We start from the raw sequence: 19932 nt of genomic DNA, 5'->3' as shown, positions 1-19932 counted from the left end.
ACATGTCAATAATAAACATAATCCAGAAAATTAAGAACTTCAGTGATAGTACTACTTTGTAGTAGAAACCCCATGCAATGTCCTAAAACTGAAACATAATGGTATGTGATCCAAAATTATTTCAGATATAGGAGAATTTAACTCCTAAATAACCATCCCTTGGGGTTTTGCAGGGCTTGAATTTGCCCCCTGTATTTTTAACATCAGCATAAAACTGTTAAGTGGGGTCAACTAGAGATTTGGAATGAGTTGTCATCAAGAAGACACCTCAGATTATTTCTGCTAGATGAGGCCATAGGAATGCTAAATTAGAACTTGGAAATGGGAATGGATTGGATGACAGCTAACAAGCTGAAACTCCATCCAGACAGCATGTGTTTGTCTGTCCAGGCTAGTGATGTTCAACTTGTTCTGGAGGAAGCTGCACTCTCCCTAAGGACCCAGGAGATGATCATCGAACCATCTTTGTCACTAGAAGTGTAAGTGGTCTCTGTGGCTCAGCAGAGTGCCTTTTTATCTGCTTAGTCTGATATGCTGCTATAGTTCAACTTTATCAGAGACAGGCTTGCTTATAGGGATGTAAGAAGGCATCCATGCCTGTTCCAACCCATGTTTGTATCATGCAGTGCTGTTTCTGTTCCCCTGCGGTTCAGCTTCTGACAAAAACTATGTTATTTGTCTCACTGTCTGCTGCAGTGGAATATTACATAATCATTATGTTATTCTACACCATTTATTTCAATGCAAAAAAACCAATAGTGCAAATGGGGGGGGGCACCATCAATTACACATTGTTTGTGGAATGAAAAACAGCAGCAGCAGCGAACTGTATTCGCTGGATTGATTTCTGTTATGGACATGGGATGAATAAGTTTACATGAAGAATATCTGCTTCTGTATCTGTACAGAATACTCCAATATCCCTGCTTGTGTCAGACATCCATGCCCTATGAGCCTACTGTTTGGATCACAGCAATGAATATACGTGGGGCTGCCTTTGAAAACTGTCCAGAAATTTTAATTAGCCCAGGATATGGCTACATAATTGCTAACTGGTTCTCAAGCTTTAGCTGCATCCAGGGATGTAAAGTTCTGTCAATTTCAGTTCTCTTAGTTCCTCATTTTTCCAACCTTAAATTCAGTTCTGCATCAATTTTCAGAATTTTTGAAAACAAATCCTTGTGAAAATTCTTCAGCATTTTAATGGGAAATTCTCCTACTAAACACATTTTTGTATGCAGTTTCGAGTAATGTACACATTTTTGCAAGCATTTTCTCCTAAAATAATGCATTTTTGCATTACTTTCACTAATATATTCATTGTTATGCATTTCCCCCTAATATATGCATTTTTGTAAACCTTGTTTGGAGAACTGCATCACAAAATTCAGATAAGTGCGAATTTTGAAGGATGACTGTATTTCAGTTCTCCTATTGTTTTGGAAAGTGCAAATTTGAAAAATTTGGCTTTAAATATGAACCAAATCAAATTTCTCCCCATGTCTGGTGGCATCATTTTATTGTTATATTTACTAAATTTTTCACTTGATTTTTTACCATGTAAGTCTCCCTGACTTACTTTCTTTGTTATAGGGCAGTCTATAACAAACACTGGAAGCCTTCAGATTGTTCTTTGGCAGCACAGAGTGTAAATTTAGCTCTGACGTGACTGCAATGAAATTAGTATGAAACTAATGATTTATTTGTCCCATTTGAACTCCCCACTAATGTCACTTGGGAATGACTGCCTGACCTCCTGCAAAACCTCAGGCATGTAGTGTGGAAAAAGCAAGGGAAGTTTCTCTCCTTACTTGAGAAACATTATACGCTCATGCAGGCAGCTATTTTATGGGCTACACCATGTAATAATAAATCATTTCCTCCAATAAAATAAGAAAACCAAATAAAGCCAGCTATTACTCTTCTGTATATCGTACTATATATCCCACTAGTCTAAAAAATGATTCATACTTAGATGATTATGCACAGGGATGCTTCAGTCATCCAAAAGATGTAGTGTTGGCCACCAACTTGCATGGGGTTTACACAAATTCATGGAGGATAAAGCTGTCTGTGGCTACTAGCCACAATGTGTATGTTCTTCCTCTAGTACAGAAGGCAGAATGCCTCAATATAGCAGTTGCTGAGAATCACAAGTGGGGAGAGTACTCTGAACTCAGTTGCAGGCTTCCAGCAAGCATCTGAGTGGCCACTATGAGAACAGGATGCTGGACTCAGTGGGCCTTTGGCCTGATCCAAAAGGGCAGTTCTAATGTTTAATTATGCTTTCCTTCCCATTCAAAGGTTATGGATTGTAGGGAACAAGAAGAAAACTGAGGGAATTGGGCAGCCTACAGTACAGTCGAGACTGAGATAAGCTGTTTCTCAAAGCACTGAATCAGTGTCCAAACCAAATCTTGTGGTCAGTGCACATCCCTGGTATCCAGCTCAGCAATGAATGCAAAAGGTTGCTAAAGCATGCAGGCCTCTTTTGATGAATAAGAGTGATTGACTTTGTTTGAGAATCAGGACGTTTATCACATTGTGATAATGTAGCCAAACTTGAAATGGGTTTGTGATGAAAAGCATTATGCACAGCACACTTGTCCAATTCCAAGAGTTTTCATTGACTGATTTGCCTCTTCTAAGAGTCAGAAGAGAAAAACAATCTCATTAAGCAAAGCCTGTCATTTAAGTAATGTAAAGTATGTTTTACTGTCAAACTGAATGCGTGACTAAGATACCTTTATAGAGGGCACAAACAGCTGCTGTTAATTTCCGTCAAAGCTGTGGCCAAGGAAGAGGCAGCCTGCGTCACCCATGTTTACCATATCCAGTGTCCATCTGCTGTGGTGAAATGCAAGCTGGGACTTCTTAAAAAAAGATCACTGTCAGGATAAGGATCCTCTTTCCATGTAAGAAATGTTTCACATACTTTCCAGCATCATGACCTCCCCCATCTATTTAAATCCCCACCATTCCCCTCTGGTAGTTAGTTGCTACATGATAGTCTTAACTAAGTGGTTTCAACTCAGGATAGGTGAGGGAGATACAGCCAACACTATGCCTCCAGAAGAACACCAGAACACCACACCTGCCAAGAGGGCCATCAAAAAGGTCCGAACGGCTAGCCTTGTTATCAGCTTGGCACGAGGCTGGCAGCAATGGGCATGTGACCACCATACAAAGCAAGCCCAGGAGCCCAGTGGGTGGGTGCCCAATGAGGAGAAACCACTTAGCATTCCCTCAGGTGAGAGGATATTTCCCAAACAATCAACTGCCTTTAAGAAAGACCAACCAGAAGATGGAATGTCTCCTCCATCAGAACAGCAGGAGCCACCAAAAAATGGAGATCAGGCTCCAAGTGAATCTAATGAAGCCCTCCAGAAACGTAACATTAGAAGTAAAGAAGTGGCAAAAACCATTGTAAGTAAAATCTATGAAAGAGGCAGTGGTGTGAGTCTCCTCAGCGACAAGTATGAAAAAGAGAATGGCTGTATTTCGACAGACAAGAGTACCGAAGACCCCGGAGACATTGATAAACTCCTTAGTGGGAAAATGTCCCCCACAAGAAGGAGAAAATGTTCTAACCTGGTATCGGAGCTGACTAAAGGATGGAAACAGATAGAACTGGAGGACAAGGCCAGTGAACTGGAAGTACAGAATGATCACAGTGACAGCTTAGATACTGAGGACAGTGGTTATTGGGGAGACACAGAGGACAGACTGGACACAAACAACAGTGGTCAAGAAATACCAAGTTGTATAAGGATAAAGCGGCCATTGTCATCACTGTGAGTAATGATTGATCTTTCCAAGTGTAGCTCTGGGTGGGCTTCAAAAAGGGCTGCTTCACACAATACGTTTGCCACGTGGAGGCCCCTCTTGACAGCTGCCTCCATGTGACAGATGGTTCATGAAGTGGCCACATGGCTCAGCCATTATTCTGTGATGTTTCTCCTTTGATGCCACAGCGAGAAATCTTTGCAGTGGATGGAGAAAGAAAAAGTGATGGGGTGCTGCCTGGGTGATGAAATGATTGACACAAATGGCACCACATAAGGACCCATGAGAAGGAGTACACACAGAGGCAGTTTCTAGTGACCTTTGTGCATAGTACATGTTCTCACATGAAGTGTAAAAAATGGAAACATAAGAAAAGACATAATTTGTGCTGTTTGAGTTAGTTTAAGGTGGTGGTTCCCAAACTCTCCCCCATGGACCACTTGAAAATTGCTGAGGGTCTTCACAGACCACTTAATGATTTTTTTGTCTGTTGTTGCAATTGTATTGTGCTTTATGATTTTAATCGTGTTTTTATTGCTTGCTTTATGTCTTATTTGTTGTGTTTTTGTATTCCATAGAATTCAAATTTTAATACAATATAAGAAAAAAAAGGAATTAAAATACAATTAAAAAATCAAGATGAATTTTTAATGTTATGGGTGTGCTATCTTCAACCACCAGTCCATGGACCACCTGAATGGAGCTCACCGATCACTGGTGGTCCATGGACCACAGTTTGCGAACCCCTGGTTTAAGGGTTGGTAGCTGTTTTAGAAATAACCCTAAAAATTTGAGATACTAGTTTAAGGATGGTGTTCTCTAATATAGGTTGCCTCCAGTATTTTGCAAGAGGGATTCAATCACATACTGTAACTTTGCAAACTTAAAGTTTATTAAAGCATTCTGGTGCAACAAACCCACTACAAAACCCCATGGACTTCTTCTGATTAGGAAAGTGATGGAGAAATGCACCCAAAAGCATAGGATAACCAATCAATTGATGGGACAGTATATGGCAACTGCACAAACCAACCTGGATGAGTGCTCACTGTTGTATAACCTCACCTCCACACAAACACAAATCAGAACTAATGCTTAATAAAGAGTAGACATCATATAACCTTTCTGTGTGAACAGTGTGCAATCAAATAAGGATGAATGCTCAATAAACAGATTGCCAAAAGAGCACTTAGGTTACACTACTTGGGGTTACCCAATGTTGGTTACTTGGGGCAGCCGACTTGGGTAACTGCAGCACTGATGCTCTAGTCTTCAGATATTTCCATCAGCTAGTCATGGAGTACAAAGGTAGGGCATGAAAGTAGCATCCCTCTCCCACTGTTTGTTCCCATAACCTGATATTCATGCCTTTTGAAATGTTGCTTTTTAAGATGTTTTTAAAGATTTTTTTCAAAATGATATGAAGATGTTTTGTTTTTAAGATGATTTAAGATATTTTTAATGTTTGCCCCTTGTTTGCTGCCCTGGGCTCATTTTGGGAGGAAAGGCAGGATAATAATAATGATGATGATGATGATAATGATAATAATAGCAGCTTCTGAAGCATCTGTCCATTTTGGTTTCCTTCAGTATCTTATTTTTCCAATCTTAAATTCAAATCTCCACATTTCTGCAGCAATTTACTTTAAAAAAAAAATCCTCATGAAAATCTTTCAGTATTTTAGTGTGAATTTCTCCTAAACACATTTTTGTATGCAGCTTTGACCAAATTACACATTTTTGCCATTATTTTCTCCTAATATAATGCATTTTTCTGTTATTTTCACTAATATGTTCATTTTATGCACACTTCCCCTAATATATATACACATTGACTGTATATATACAATGTACATCTCTGTACATTGACTTAAATTTACAAAACTTGGCGCAAAACCTCCCATCGTATATCAAAGACACCAAGGACTTCTTGCTTAAAATTGAGTCTTTAAACAAGCAGTATCAATTCCACAACAATACTATACTAGCTACTTTAGATGTCACATCTCTTTACACCAATATACCACATAATGATGGGATTCAGGCTTTAAATGAGTTCCTTAACACCAGATATATGAACAATCCTCCAACAGAGGTTCTTACAACTTTAGCTACGCTAGTCCTAACTTGTAACAACTTTACATTCAATGGAGAACACTACCTGCAACTACAAGGCACAGCTATGGGGACTCGCATGGCTCCATCATATGCAAATCTCTTTATGGGTAAACTAGAACAGGATATCCTCAAAAAGGCCATCAACAAACCACTTATATGGTGGCGATACATTGACGACATCTTTATGGTCTGGACGAATGGTAAAGAGAGTTTGGAACAATTTAAAAATTACATCAACTCTATCCATCCCTCTATTAAGTTTACATTTAATAGTACAAATGACAATCCGCACATCCCTTTTCTGGATGTCCTTCTTACCATTGAAAACAACAAAATAGCCACTGATCTCTTCAGCAAACCCACTGATGCCCACACCTATTTAAACTGGAAATCCTGCCATCCTAGGCATATAAAGAAAAACATTGTCTATAGCTTAGCTCTGAGAATCAAACTTATTTGCAACACAGAAGATAAATACCAGAGAAGGATCAGTGAACTTAAAGAACACCTTCTTCGAAGAGGATATTCTCCACATATTATGAATTGCAACATCCACCGAGCCTCCATTCTGTCCAGAGAAAACCTTCTCCATCATACTGAGGTGTCAAAGAGCAGAGAGCAACGGATTCCATTTGTGGTAGATTTCCATCCAGCATCTCCTAACAATCACCGAGCAATCAAGGAGAGCAAACTCTGAACATCTTACCAGAGCCATCAGCAGGCCTCCTGTTATAGCATTTCGCCAATCTCCTAATTTGCGCAGACTGTTGGTGAGAGCTGTGCTTAAGCCACCTATCACCAATCCAGGGTCTCATCCTTGTCACTCCAAACGCTGTATCACCTGTGTGTACCTCAGGGAGACAGCCACTTTTACAAGCACTAGGACAGGCAGGACATATTACATCAAACAGAACATCACCTGCAGATCCTGCAATATAGTTTACATCATCAAGTGCAAAAGACCAGGATGTCATATTCAATACGTAGGAAAGACCACAACTGACCTACGCACGCGCTTCAGGAACCACAAGTCGGCAATTTTGACAAAAATAGTGGAGCAACCAGTTGCAAAGCATTTTAACATCGAGGGTCACAGCCTGTTGGACTTTTCCATTACAGCAATAGAGATGCCAGCAGATCCAGCAGCATTGACCAAAAGGGAGAACTTTTGGATATACTCTCTGGACACATTGGCACCACATGGCCTGAACCTGGAAGACAGTACCAGCATCACTTAGCTTCTGCAAATGAAGCCCCTCTGAGCATTCCATCCTCAAAGCTCTATAACTGCCACCTTGGTAACAGCATTTGTATGTTGGCAGCTGATGAAGGCGGAAGCTGAAACGTTTTGGTATTATAATAAAAACCTCTGTTTTGTTAATCACAATTACGTTCATACACACACACACACACCACACACAAACATTGGCTGGAGAATTGCATTGCAAAATTCAGATGTGCGAAGTTTGAAGGATGGCTGTGTTTCAGTTCTTATTCAATTTTTGAAAGTGTGAATTTGATAGATGCGGCTTTAAATGCAAACTTAATTGATTCCCCCCCCACCCGTACTATGAATGTGAACATTCTATTTAGCTGTTATGCCTAACAGCTGTTGCTAGATCTCTCCTTTAATTTGTCCAATCAGTTTTTAGAGCCATCACCATATCTCATGGCTGTGCATCTTGTTTTGTCACCTGGGGCTAACCTTATCCCAGCCAAAACATTGGCTACCACTGATCTATAATAACTATTAGGATAACTATGTGTACTATCCTACTGGGCCAAAATTTGCACTAAGTACTTGGAGAGATGGAAGGAATGCTTATTAACTTACTCTGTGGGAGAAAGTTCCACATAGCTGGATCCTTTCAGAAATGCCATTTATCCATGCAATGCAAAACTGGAAGGAGGGACAATTTCAGATCTATTTTTTGCAAAAACAAAACTACTATAAAGTACATATAGCTGTGTGCAGCCACTTCACCTGACATGCACTGTGCAGAAACATGACTGCCCCATTTTCTTAAAAAGTAAAAAGCAATTGGCAGAACCGCATGAGCTGCCACCAGAATTATCACATAGCAACTGAACATACTTAAGGAATATTACAGAGTAAGAACAGGGAAATATTTATAGGATAGGTTCAGGATGCCTTCAGTTTCATAATTTCCCCCATTTACTTTTCAGTCCCATTTAAATGTCCTTCAACTTAAGCCATTGTTAGTAAACAACTAGATGAAGGGGTGATTTTGAAAACCCTTTCAAATTTTGCAGTGCTGGTCATTTTAATACATAAGAACAGAAGAAGCTGCCTTAATACCGAGTCAGACTATTGGTCCATTTAACTCAGTATTGTCTACACTGACTGGCAGCGATTCTCCAGGGTTTCAGACAAGGTTTTCTGCCAGCCCTACCTGGAGGTGCTTGGAATTGAACCTGGAACCTTTTCAATGTAACACAAATGCTTTACCACTTACCTATGATCCTTTTCCAGCTGACTCTTGAAGTCCTGAACTGAGTTCTTTGGAATTCCGGAAGTCTAAGGTCATTCCTGTTTGCTTTTTATTTTAAATAAAAATAAAAAGGCCACATTCAAAAATTATAAATTTACCTAATGATACTGTTTACAAACAGGATTATGGTAACTTAAATGGAGGCTCACAGATCCAGCTGTTTGCCTGCAGAGGTGGCAGTGCTATAGCCTGAACACATTAGGCTGAAAATATTAAAACTTTTCCAGGACCAAAGTTTGTAACCATCAGTGGTATCAGATGATTGCTTATTTTTACTTATTTAACAACATTGATAATAATGATAATAATAGTAATAGTAATAATAGTAATAAACGGAGCAGTCCTGAAATGCTGAAAATAGCAATGAAATAGGCTTTAAGAACAGTAGACATAATAAAATTATCAAAATATAGATGGAATATGCATAATATACATAATAAAATGGCATGTCTAAACAAAAAAGCACCTGTCAATGAACACTGTCATGCAGTGCACTTGAATGTTGATAATCACAGGCAAATTTTGAGATTATCACTCTGCACCTGTGTATTTCAAGGTTTTTGGACAGCCACCTAAATGTGTTTGTCAAGAGTTCACCTGAATATAACTAAAAAAGTGGAATGAATATATATTTCAATAACTATCTAGCCGTTCCTCTACTGGAACAGTATCACTTCATTTGTTACCTTTTTACCTAACCCTTCCTCCGAGGAGCTCAGGACAGCATACATAGTTCACCCTCTTTCTTATACAGGTAATATAAAATACTAACATCTCTTGCCATGCAGCAGAGAGAGCAATCAAGCAATGGTTATCCATTTTGGAACACTCCTAAACGAAAATGCTTGACCGCCAGAGCAACCTGGGTTCATTGTTTTCCTATCGTATTACAAGGCTCCCTTGCTCACTCTTTTTGGCATCCCTGTGTAGTCATTCATACCTGTTTCAGCAGGGTGCAAAAGTATCACAGCAGCAGGATAGCAGCTTTCACAACCACTTGAGACTCCAAGCTGTCAAGAATTATGGCCAGTTCACTCACTCACTTGAACTAGAAACTTAAAATCACAATTTGTGGGACCATGCCAAACAGGCAAACTTTATGAATTGTAAAAGGTCATAGCTTAGCATAGTGCTAAGTAAGTAGTTCTGTCAGCACAAGGATTTTTGCTTGTGCAACAAAACTTTTCCCTCCTCTCTTTTCCCTGTGCACCCTCTAAATATATTATAGGGGTTTCCCTAACCCTCCATAGCAGACCTGAGGTCATGGGGGGCCTTGTGCTAGTAGTAATCCTTGAACTGACAAGACAGGTTAGTTACATACTATCCTTAATTAGCTTTCACAGATGGTGAGTTGCACCCCAGTGACAATGCATGGGTAATATGAAGAAAGAAACAGCTCTCTGAGTAGTCTGTAGTATTCCTTTTGTCCAATGGCAGAACATTTCCAATCCGTATTTCCAGAAACGCAGGATCATTTCATTGTTAATTCACAAATATTCCTGAAAAGAAAAGGGTCATATCTGCCATGCATATCCATTTCCCATTAAACAGCCCATTCAGTTCAACATGAACTACTCACTAAAAATAAAATGCAATTGTAGCGATGATGTAAGTAACCTTTAGCCAGAGTCACATGAACTTCTCAAATATTTTCTGAAGAGCTTAACCTTAATGCGGCTGTTGAGAAGTGGAAAAGATTTGTTTTGCTGGCTCCCAGCATAGGATTTTATGTGGTGCTGTTTTTATTATATCTACAGCCATCTCATGTGAACCTTTTTTGGCAGAATATAGATCTTTAAATAAATAGAAATAAATAGAACTAGGCCTCTGTACTCTAGCAGTAACTATCTGGCACTATTTCAGTATAAACCAAACACAAACTATACACAATTAGGACTGAACTAAGAGTACATTTAGTGTGTCCCCCCCTTCAAACCAATGTTCTTGTGGGAAAGAAACGTGCAAGTAGTTGAAGAAATCCTTGTGTGTTTATACAGAATTGTGAAGTTTTGAATTCCATGAAGGTGTAAGGCCATTTTGAAAGACCTTTGCATTTTATCAGCATGCCTAGCTTGGCTTGTACCCAGCTGGTTGGTTCCCTCATGGCCCTGTGAAAGAGCAGGAAAACATACCCTTGAGAAAGAGTATGTGCACACACTTATATGGAGACAGATGCGGTGCAATAGTTCCTCGTTCAGATTGTGTTTTCTGTGCGGATCCTCCTAGTCCTTGGTGATTAACAGGTCTGAAAACACTCTTAGACATTCGGTAGTAATCATATTTCTAATCTTCCCTTCCTCTATGAAGCTAAGTCATGTACAAGTTTTTTAAGCTCACAAAAAGACTAGTCCTCCTTTTTGGATGATCAGAGTTTATTTACATTTATATCCCGTCTTCCAACAAGGAGCTCGTGGTGTACAAATCTGGTTCTCCCGATTTTATGCTTGCAACAACCATTTGAGGTAGGTTAGGCTGAGAGATTTTGACTGGCCCAAGATCACCCAGTGAGCTCAATGCCTGAGTGGAATTTGAACCCAGTCCAAAACTCTAAATGATCACACTACACTGACTCTCATTACATGCACACCAGAGGTTCCTCATTTCAGACCTTCCCTCACATGTACGTGTGTATGTAGAGAGGGGAAGAGAGGATGTAATGGCAGAGATGGGATCGGAAAACTCACTCCTGCTCTTCCCATCATGCAACTGTAACTTGAGAACACCGAGAACAGCTTCTAGGAAGTACATAATGACACTGAGTGAGCTTTATGGATAAGAGAGATTTAAACCTGGGTTTCCCCATTCTTATTCCAACATGCTAGCTCCTACACCACATGGGCTCTGGACATGATCACTACTATATACAGTAGTGATGGGTGAACCCTACTGGTTTCACTCAAGGCAGTTTCGGTGGAGAGTGGAATGTTTACATCCTGCTCCACCAAAACTCATTTCAATCCACTCCTGACATGTACAAGCAGCCTAATGCCCACTTCACTGGAACTAGGGATGGGATCCACTGGCTGGTGCTGATTTGGAAGCATTCTGTTGATCTAACAGGCTGGTATCAGTTTGAGTTTGTTCTTTGTCTACAAGCCGCTGTTTTTACCAATCTGTTTTTTTTCCCCTCAGAAAAAAATTGCTATTGATATTTTGAAAGGAAATGCTGAAAAATTAAAGGAAACATGGATAAATTTATTTATATTAATATTTCTGAAAATCACTACATGAAAGTCTGATCTGCAACTGTACGAACTAAGCAAATTAATGGGAAATTCAGTACCACATCCGAATTGGGCAGTATGTATGTATGTATGTATTTGTATACTGCCCCATAGCCGAAGCTCTTTGGGCAGTTTACAACAATTAAAAACATTAAAAACAAATATACAAATTTAAAAACACATTTTTTAAAAAACAATTTAAAAACACATGCTAAAATGCCTGGGAGAAGAGGAAAGTCTTCTAGCACATTCGAGCACCCCTGGTACAGGAGTGTGAAAACACTTCTTACCAGGCCTCAGAGCAGAGGTAGGGAACTTGTAGCCCTCAAAATGTTGTTGGACTTCCAACTCTTGGCCAATGATCAGGGATGATCTGCAAGGCAACAAGTTGTCCACCCCGTCTCAGACCATGTGAAGCTGGAATCTACAGTTGTCTGAAAATGTCACTGGGCCACACCTCTGTGAGTGCTAGAAGTCAGGCATAGTGAGGGTGATATTCTGTGGATCCCAGTATTTGACAATGTTTGTTTATTTTATTTGAGATATTTATATACTGCTCGATAGTCGGGATTTCTAAGCGGAGTATATGAAATATTAACAATATATATAAAGAATAAGAACAATTAAAATTTAAACAAAAAACAAAAATAAATACTTCTAAGCCAGGTAATAGATGACTGTTTCCCAGTATTAGGATGCTAGTAGTACACGGGATTCAGCTGGTCATTTCTCTGAGAAATGAAAGGGAAACAGAAGCAGGAATGCAGCAGCAGATTCCTATGGGAGAGAGACTCAGTATACTATTAGATTGTGTTTGGGTGTCCTCGCAGAAGCCAAATGCAAAATAAAGTGGTGCTAATCTAGCCCACTAAGAAGAAGATTAAAATGGGAAGGTGATAAGAAAGAAAGAAAGAAAGAAAGAAAGAAAGAAAGAAAGAAAGAAAGAAAGAAAGAAAGAAAGAAAGAAAGAAAGAAAGAAAGAAAGAAAGAAAGAAAGAAAGAAAGAAAGAAAGAAAGAAAGAAAGAAAGAAAGAAAGAAAGAAAGAAAGAAATCAGGGTCACAAAGTGATCAAAAAATTAAAACAGAATCTGGAACTCAATGGATGTATGCTGCTTTCTGACTCTCCCTACCAGCCCTTCTAACTTTGCAGGGATCAGACAAGGGGAAAGCACACAAGACCTAAGAGGTCACAGACTAAGGCTGCAAGCCAATACATACTTACCTGGGAGTAAGTCCCATTGAACCCAATGGAGCTTACTTCTGAGCAGACATTATTGGATTGCAGCCTAAGGCTGTAAAAACACTAGTTGCCAGATCAAAGCATTCCATTACTCACACCTAGAGGGGGAACGGGTGGATCTGCAGATCAGTTGCCAAATCTCTTTGAAGCTGATTTTTTTTAAAAAATGCACTCGAGCTGCTCCCACAAGGTTTCACAGTAAAAAAAGAGGGGGTTAAATAGCATCATGTAGCCCCATTTTCAGAAGAGAAAGGTGGAGATGCACTGGATACGGCAGAATAGTGTGTTTCTACCCTAAGAAGTGGTTGGGAGAGGAACAGTTATGCACAGTATGTGCTGCTGCCTTCTGCATAACTCAGTGGATAGCAAAGATGCCAGAATGGAGGCTCAACATTTTAGGGGTTTTGGTGAGCTATAATGTTTTTTCCTTGAAGCTTTCTGGAGGCGCAAGGTAGAGGAGTTTCAGTCATATCCTAATGTATTTCATGTGTGTTATCTTTGTAACAACTGAAGGCCCATTGGCAGGTAGAATGCTGACCTTTCAAAGTATGCACAGCAAAAGCTGAATGTCAGCATGTACAGTTGTCTAAGAACTCTGAAAATGGAGCAGTAGTTTCAGAGGACAGACAGCTGTTAACAGGAGCTGGGGGATGGTATGGTATGGTCACTGGGTGACCTTGGGCCAGTCACTGCCTCTCAGCCTCAGAGGAAGGCAATGGTAAACCACCTCTGAATACCACTTACCATGAAAGCCCTATTCATAGGGTCGCCATAAGTCGGGATCGACTTGAAGGCAGTCCATTTCCCTTTTTTTTCTGTCAAGTATCACATTCCCTTAAGATACGAGTTACTCAAATGGAGGGCCAGGACCACCAGTGGGCCTCAGCCCACTCTCAGGTGGGCCTAAGTCCCACAACCTGCCCAACGCCACCTCAGTCACCTGCCCTGACCTCTGGCCACACTGAAGACTTTTGGGTGGAGCAAAGCCACCACCACCAACTCCCCACATGCTGGGTAAAGGTGGCTGGGAGAGAGAGGTTTAGGTGGGAGGGAAGGAGCCTTCTTCGAGGGGAAGAGCCAGAGGAGATGTTAAAGAAAATTATGAGATAAAATTTGTATATGTATTTGAAAACAAGAAGGCTTCCTGTCCCTCCTGTATCATGATAGCCCTCTTTTTATGCACCAAATTTAAGTCATCCATTGGCATAAGAGATGTTCTTGGTTCTTGTCCCACAACAGTGAAATTTGTTTCCTTAGAATTTTCCAGTGCAGCCATTAAGAATGTTCCATTTGGACTATGAGTTTATATCTGATAAGGATGATCCAGGAAATGCGTAATTTTATATATATAGTTGTTATACTATAGCAGTGTTGAATAACAATTAGAGTGTTATACTTTTGTCATGAGCCTCACTGGGTAATCACTCTCAGCCAAACTACCTCACAACTGTATGGTGAGGGTAAAGTAGGGTAGCATCCATCTGTGTCTGCCACCCTGAGCTCATGGGACAAAGAATGGAATGCAGGTACAATTAATAATAAATACAAGGTTATTTTTTATGATGCAGCCAGCAATGTGTCCTCTCGACCCTTGCCCTTCTTGCTTATTAAAGCTTGCCGAGGGGGTATGCCCAAGTGGAACAAGGGTGTGACCAATGTGTCATAGTAGGAGGGAGTGGTTCCAGCCACTCTGAAAGAGGAGGTGATTTGACCACTCCTGAAAAAGCCCACCCTGGACCCATTGATTTGTGACAACTACCGTCCTGTTGAAAATACCCCCTTTTTTGGGAAGGTGAAGAAGAGGGTTGTTGAACAGCAATTGCAAGTACTCTTGGGTGAAACAGGTTATCTTGACCCATTCCAATCTGGGTTCAGACCTGGTTATGGGGCTGAATTAGCCTTGGTCACCCTGATGGATGACCTTTATCAGGAGGACAGGGGGAGTGTGACCCTGTTATTCTTGCTTGATCTTTCAGAGGCTTTTGATACCATTGAACATAGTATCCTTCTGGGCTGACTTGGTGAGATGGGTGTCGGAGACACTGCTTTACAGTAGTTCCGATCCTATCTTCAGGATTGTTTTCAGAGAATAGCACTGGGTGACTGACTTTTGGCCCCCTGGCAGTAGTGTTGTGGAGTGCCGCAGGGTACCATCCTGTCCGCAATGCTGTTTAACATCTATATGAAAACCTTGGGAGTGGGCAGCAGGAAATTTGGGGAGAAGTGGCAGCAGTATGCTGACGATCCCCAGCTCTATTTCTCTGTAACAACTGAATCGGGAGAGGCAGTGAAAGCCCTGGACGGGAGCCTGGACTAGGTGGGCTGGATGAGGGCCAATAAACTAAGTCTGAACCCATTAAGAGAGAGGCACTGTGGGTTGGTGGTTCCTGAGTTCGGATAACTGGTGAATCGCCTGCCCTGAATGGGGTCATACTCCCTCAAAAAGAGCAGATTGGTAGTTTAGGATTACTCCTGGATCCATCTTTGTCAGTATTTATTATTTATTAATTTAATTTGTATCCCGCCCTTCCTCCCAGCAGAAGCCCAGGGCGGCAAACAAAGCACTAAAACACTTTAAAACATCATAAAAACAGATCCTAAAACACATTAGAACAAAACAGCATTAAAAAACATTAAAAAAACTTTAAAAAAGGGTTAAAAACATTATTAAAAAAACATATTAAACAATTCTGACACAGATGCAGACTGGGATAGGTCTCAACTTAAAAGGCTTGTTGAAAGAGGAAAGTGATACCTTCAGCTGCCAGCAGCTTTAATTAATGAATTCAATGATTACCTGTTGTCACCAACAGTGCTTTTTGTGTGTGATGGTACTCAAAAGTATGGTGTACCTGCACCTCTACCTTTTTACTTATTTATTTTTTAATTTGTATCCTGCCCTTCCTCCCAGCAGGAGCCCAGGGCGGCAAACAAAGTGCTAAAAACACTTTAAAACATCATAAAAACAGATCTTAAAATACATTAAAACAAAACAGTGTTAAAAACATTTTAAAAAAACATATTAAACAATTCTGACACAGATGCAGACTGGGATAGGTCTCAACTTAAAAGGCTTGTTGAAAGAGGAAAGTCTTCAAAAGGTGCCGAAAAGATAGCAGAGATGGTGCCTGTCTAATATTTAAGGGGAGGGAATTCCCCAGGGTAGGTGCCGCCACACTAAAGGTCCGTTTCTTATATTGTGCAGAACGAACCTCCTGATAAGATGGTATCTGCAGGAGGCCCTCACCTGCAGAGCGAAGTGAACGACTGGGTATATAAGGGGTAAGACAGTCTTTCAGGTATCCTGGTCCCGAGCTATATAGGGCTTTGTACCCCAAAACGAGAACCTTGAACTTGGCCAGGTAGCAAATGGGCAGCCAGTGCAATTCTTTCAGCAGCAGGGTGACATGTTGGCGATACCCTGCTCCAGTGAGCAGTCTTGCCACCACATTTTGCACCAGCTGCAGCTTCTGGACCAACCTCAAGGGCAGCCCCACATAGAGCGCATTACAGTAATCCAGCCTAGAGGTTACCAGTGCATGGACAACAGTGGTCAGGCTATCCCGGTCCAGAAACAGCCACAGCTGTCTCACCAGCCGAAGCTGGAAAAGGCACTCCTAGCCACTGAGGTTACCTGGACCTCTAGCAACAAAGATGGATCCAGGAGCACCCCCAGGCTACGGACCTGCTCTTTCAGAGGGGGTACAACCCCATCCAAAGCAGACAACTGACCAATTATCCAAACTCGGGAACCACCAACCCACAGTGCCTCCATCTTGCTGGGATTCAGACTCAGTTTACTGGCCCTCATCCAGCCCACCACAGAGTCCAGGCAGCGGTCCAGGGCTTGCACGGCATCTCCCGATTCAGATGATATGGAGAAATAGAGCTGGGTATTGTCAGCATACTGCTGACACCTCACCCCAAATCTCCTGATGACTGCTCCCAAGGGCTTCATATAGATGTCAAAAAGCATGGGGGACAAGATGGTGCCCTGCAGCACCCTACAGCACAGCTGCCAGGGGGCCGAAAGACAGTCACCCAATGCTATTCTGAGAACGACCCTGGAGATAGGATCAGAACCACTGTGAAACAGTGCCTCCAATACCCATCTGACCAAGTCGGCCCAGAAGGATAGAGGCCCAGTGACTTCATACTGTCTTTCACCATCTTTGGGTAATAAAACAGCTGTGGCCATTTCTGGACCAGGATAGCCTGACCACAGTTCTCCATGCACTGGTAACCTCCAGGCTGGATTACTGTAATGAGCTCTATGGTTCTGGTTCTGTGTACAATGCCCTATACAGCTTGGGACCAGGACACCTGAAAGATGATCTTACACCTTACCCAGTCAGTCACTATGCTCTGCAGGTGAGGGCCTCCTGCAGATACCATCTTATTAGGAAGTCTGTTCCACACAACATAGGAAGCAGACCTTTGGTGTAGAGGCACCTACCTTTTGGAATTCCCTCTCCTTGAATATTAGACAGGCACCATTGTTATCTTTTCAGCGCCTGCTGAAGACCTTCCTCTTTCAACAAGCCTTTTAAGTAGAACCCTTATCCCAGTCTGTGCCTGTGCTGGAATTGCTTTTTAAGATGTTTTTAAAGTTTTTTTTAAAAAAATGTTTTTAATATGCTTTTAAAGATATTTTTAATACATTTTAAAGTCTGTTTTTAAGATGTTTTAGAGCGTTTTTAGTTTTTGTTTGCTGCCCTGCGTTCCTGTTGGGAGGAAGGGCAGGATGTAATCATCATCATCATCATCATCAATAATAATAATAATAATAATAATAATAATAATAATGAGGACGTACTTAGGCTATTCAGAACAAACACTGATGTTCTAAGATAAAGGGATGCCAAGAACTAAGTTGTAAACATGCTTGGATGAAGCTATTATAAAGATGCAACTTTTAGAATTAATGATAACATGCCACCTAGTGGCCTGCGCTCTAAACCAAAAGATGAGCAACACTAAAGCATTTCATTGCATTCAATGAAGTTCAAAAACCATATCTTTCTTGGTTCCTCCAGCACAAACAGGAGCATCAAGATCCCTAAGAATTACAGTCCAATCCACAACCTGACGGGGAGATGGGAAGAATGGGCGGATGAGCACACGGCCATGCAAAAACTCAATCCTTTCAGTGAGGAGTTTGACTACGAACTGGCCATGTCCACACGCCTACACAAAGGAGACGAAGGCTATGGCCATCCTAAAGAAGGGACGAAAACTGCAGAAAGGGCCAAGAGAGCAGAGGACCATATCCACAGGGAGATGAAAGACATGTGCTTCATCATCAGAACGATGGCTCAGCACCGTCGGGATGGCAAGATCCAAGTCACTTTTGGCGATCTGTTTGAAAGATATGTCCGTATTTCAGATAAGGTTGTTGGAATACTCATGAGGGCCAGGAAGCATGGGATGCTGGACTTTGAAGGAGAAATGTTGTGGCAAGGCCGAGATGACCATGTAATAGTAACTTTGTTAGAATAGCACTATTCTTCAGGGAATAACCCAAAGCATATTGAATCTTGGTTACACTGTTAACCACAGGATCAGAACTTTGACTGCTCCAGTTTATCAGAAAGACCAAGGAAGGCATTAAATTTCTCCTACTGTAGGGGAAGCCAACATGGTGTCTGTTAGATGTTTTGGACTACCCAACAGCTTCAGCCAGCACACCCAATGATCATGGGAACTGTGGTCCACAACAGCTGGAGGACACTATGTTGGCTACCCCGTCAAAGAGAGTAAGCATTTCCGCCCATTACTTAATGTCTACATATTATTACCATGATCATGTACTTCTTTAGCCAGTAGTATGTGGCCAAACTCCCTGGGGTAGACTTGTATATAAGGAAATGAAGTTAGCATAATGCAACGAAAGACAATTAAGGTAGCTTTGTATCAGTTCAATATATACTGTATGCTTGTTGGGTTTGAGAGAGATAGCAGTAACAAATTTGATGTGCTATTACTATTTGAAAGTAACTTTCAAGTACCTTGCTACCTTGATTTTATAATTAAATCAGAGGAAACTTGGGCCTGAACTGTTAGTTTATGGCATACCTTCTACTTAACATTTCAGGACACTAAAGATAAATCCTATATGAAGAATAATAAACTATGCGGCAGCATTACTTATATAAACTATGTAATGTACACATTGCATATTTTATTTGGTAACAATATACATTTCAGGGTTGCATCAGTGTTGTACATAACGTGTGTCAAACTGCAGATGCTTCAAAACATATAGCTGGACTCTTCTGTTTGTTTAATTATTTATGTTTATGTATGTATGAATCTGATTGACAGTACTTAAAATGTGTGGAATAATCTCTGGACAATCAATGCTTTTAATGTTAAAATGTACTGAAACAAAAGGTTTTTCCCCCTGCAACATGTTCTCTTTCAAATTGAAAGATCACACATCTTCTGACAGAAGAAAAGATGTATGACTATTTTGTGTCAAGATTCAAGTTATCCTGAGTTTAATATATTATATATAAAGCTAATACTGCAGGACATGTTTTTAAGCATTGCAGACAGACTGGTGAAAATGTTTAGGATCACAATACAAACTTAAAACTGTTCCAAGTAAAAGTATTTTGCATCTAAGGAATAAATTTCCTACATATATAGGCATGGAATTATGAATTTAGTGACTTACATACTAACCTGTTATGCAAAATAATCTGCTTTGAAGTAAGTGGTGATAAAGTTGATACTCGCCTTGAACATGAAAGTTGATTGCACTGAAACTGTTGGATTTCTTTTTTGAAGTTTGCCATTATTTCTTCAGGTCCTGAACAGAGGAGTGTTAACTTTAGAAGTGCTTGAATACTAGTTCTCTAGTCTGGGGTCACGAATGTCCCCAGTCTGCATACTGTATAGGCCAGTTGTCCAAAATGAGTGTGGATACTGACTTTTCCTGCCATATACAAAAACTGTCTCAGCCACTACAGTAGTGCCCCGCTTTTCGGCATTCCACTAATACGGTGCCAGTGGGGCGATCAGCTGGAGGGGGGCTGTAGCTCCCCG

General features: G+C 40.8%; 1 protein-coding gene across 1 annotated transcript; it reads left to right on the top strand.

Annotated features, from left to right (window-relative positions):
• Positions 1-405: 405 nt before the first annotated feature.
• On the top strand, positions 406-19433 carry ABRA (actin binding Rho activating protein). Its single transcript, XM_061605031.1, has 3 exons — positions 406-479; positions 2305-3794; positions 17919-19433. The coding sequence occupies exons 2-3, from the start codon at positions 2923-2925 to the stop codon at positions 18379-18381; spliced, it is 1335 nt and encodes a 444-aa protein (XP_061461015.1). The 5' UTR covers positions 406-479; positions 2305-2922; the 3' UTR covers positions 18382-19433.
• Positions 19434-19932: the final 499 nt, after the last annotated feature.

Source organism: Rhineura floridana, chromosome 1 (assembly GCF_030035675.1).
Source record: "Rhineura floridana isolate rRhiFlo1 chromosome 1, rRhiFlo1.hap2, whole genome shotgun sequence".
Classification (NCBI taxonomy): domain Eukaryota; kingdom Metazoa; phylum Chordata; class Lepidosauria; order Squamata; family Rhineuridae; genus Rhineura; species Rhineura floridana.
This window is presented reverse-complemented; position numbering and strand designations above follow the sequence as displayed.

What these genes read in the sequence shown, in the direction of transcription:
- ABRA (XM_061605031.1), top strand. Translation starts at nt 2,923, where the DNA reads ATGTTTCACATACTTTCCAGCATCATGACCTCCCCCATCTATTTAAAT. An exon ending in AAGCGGCCATTGTCATCACT is followed by an intron (nt 3,795 to 17,918) that starts GTGAGTAATGAT and finishes TGGTTCCTCCAG; the next exon opens with CACAAACAGGAGCATCAAGA.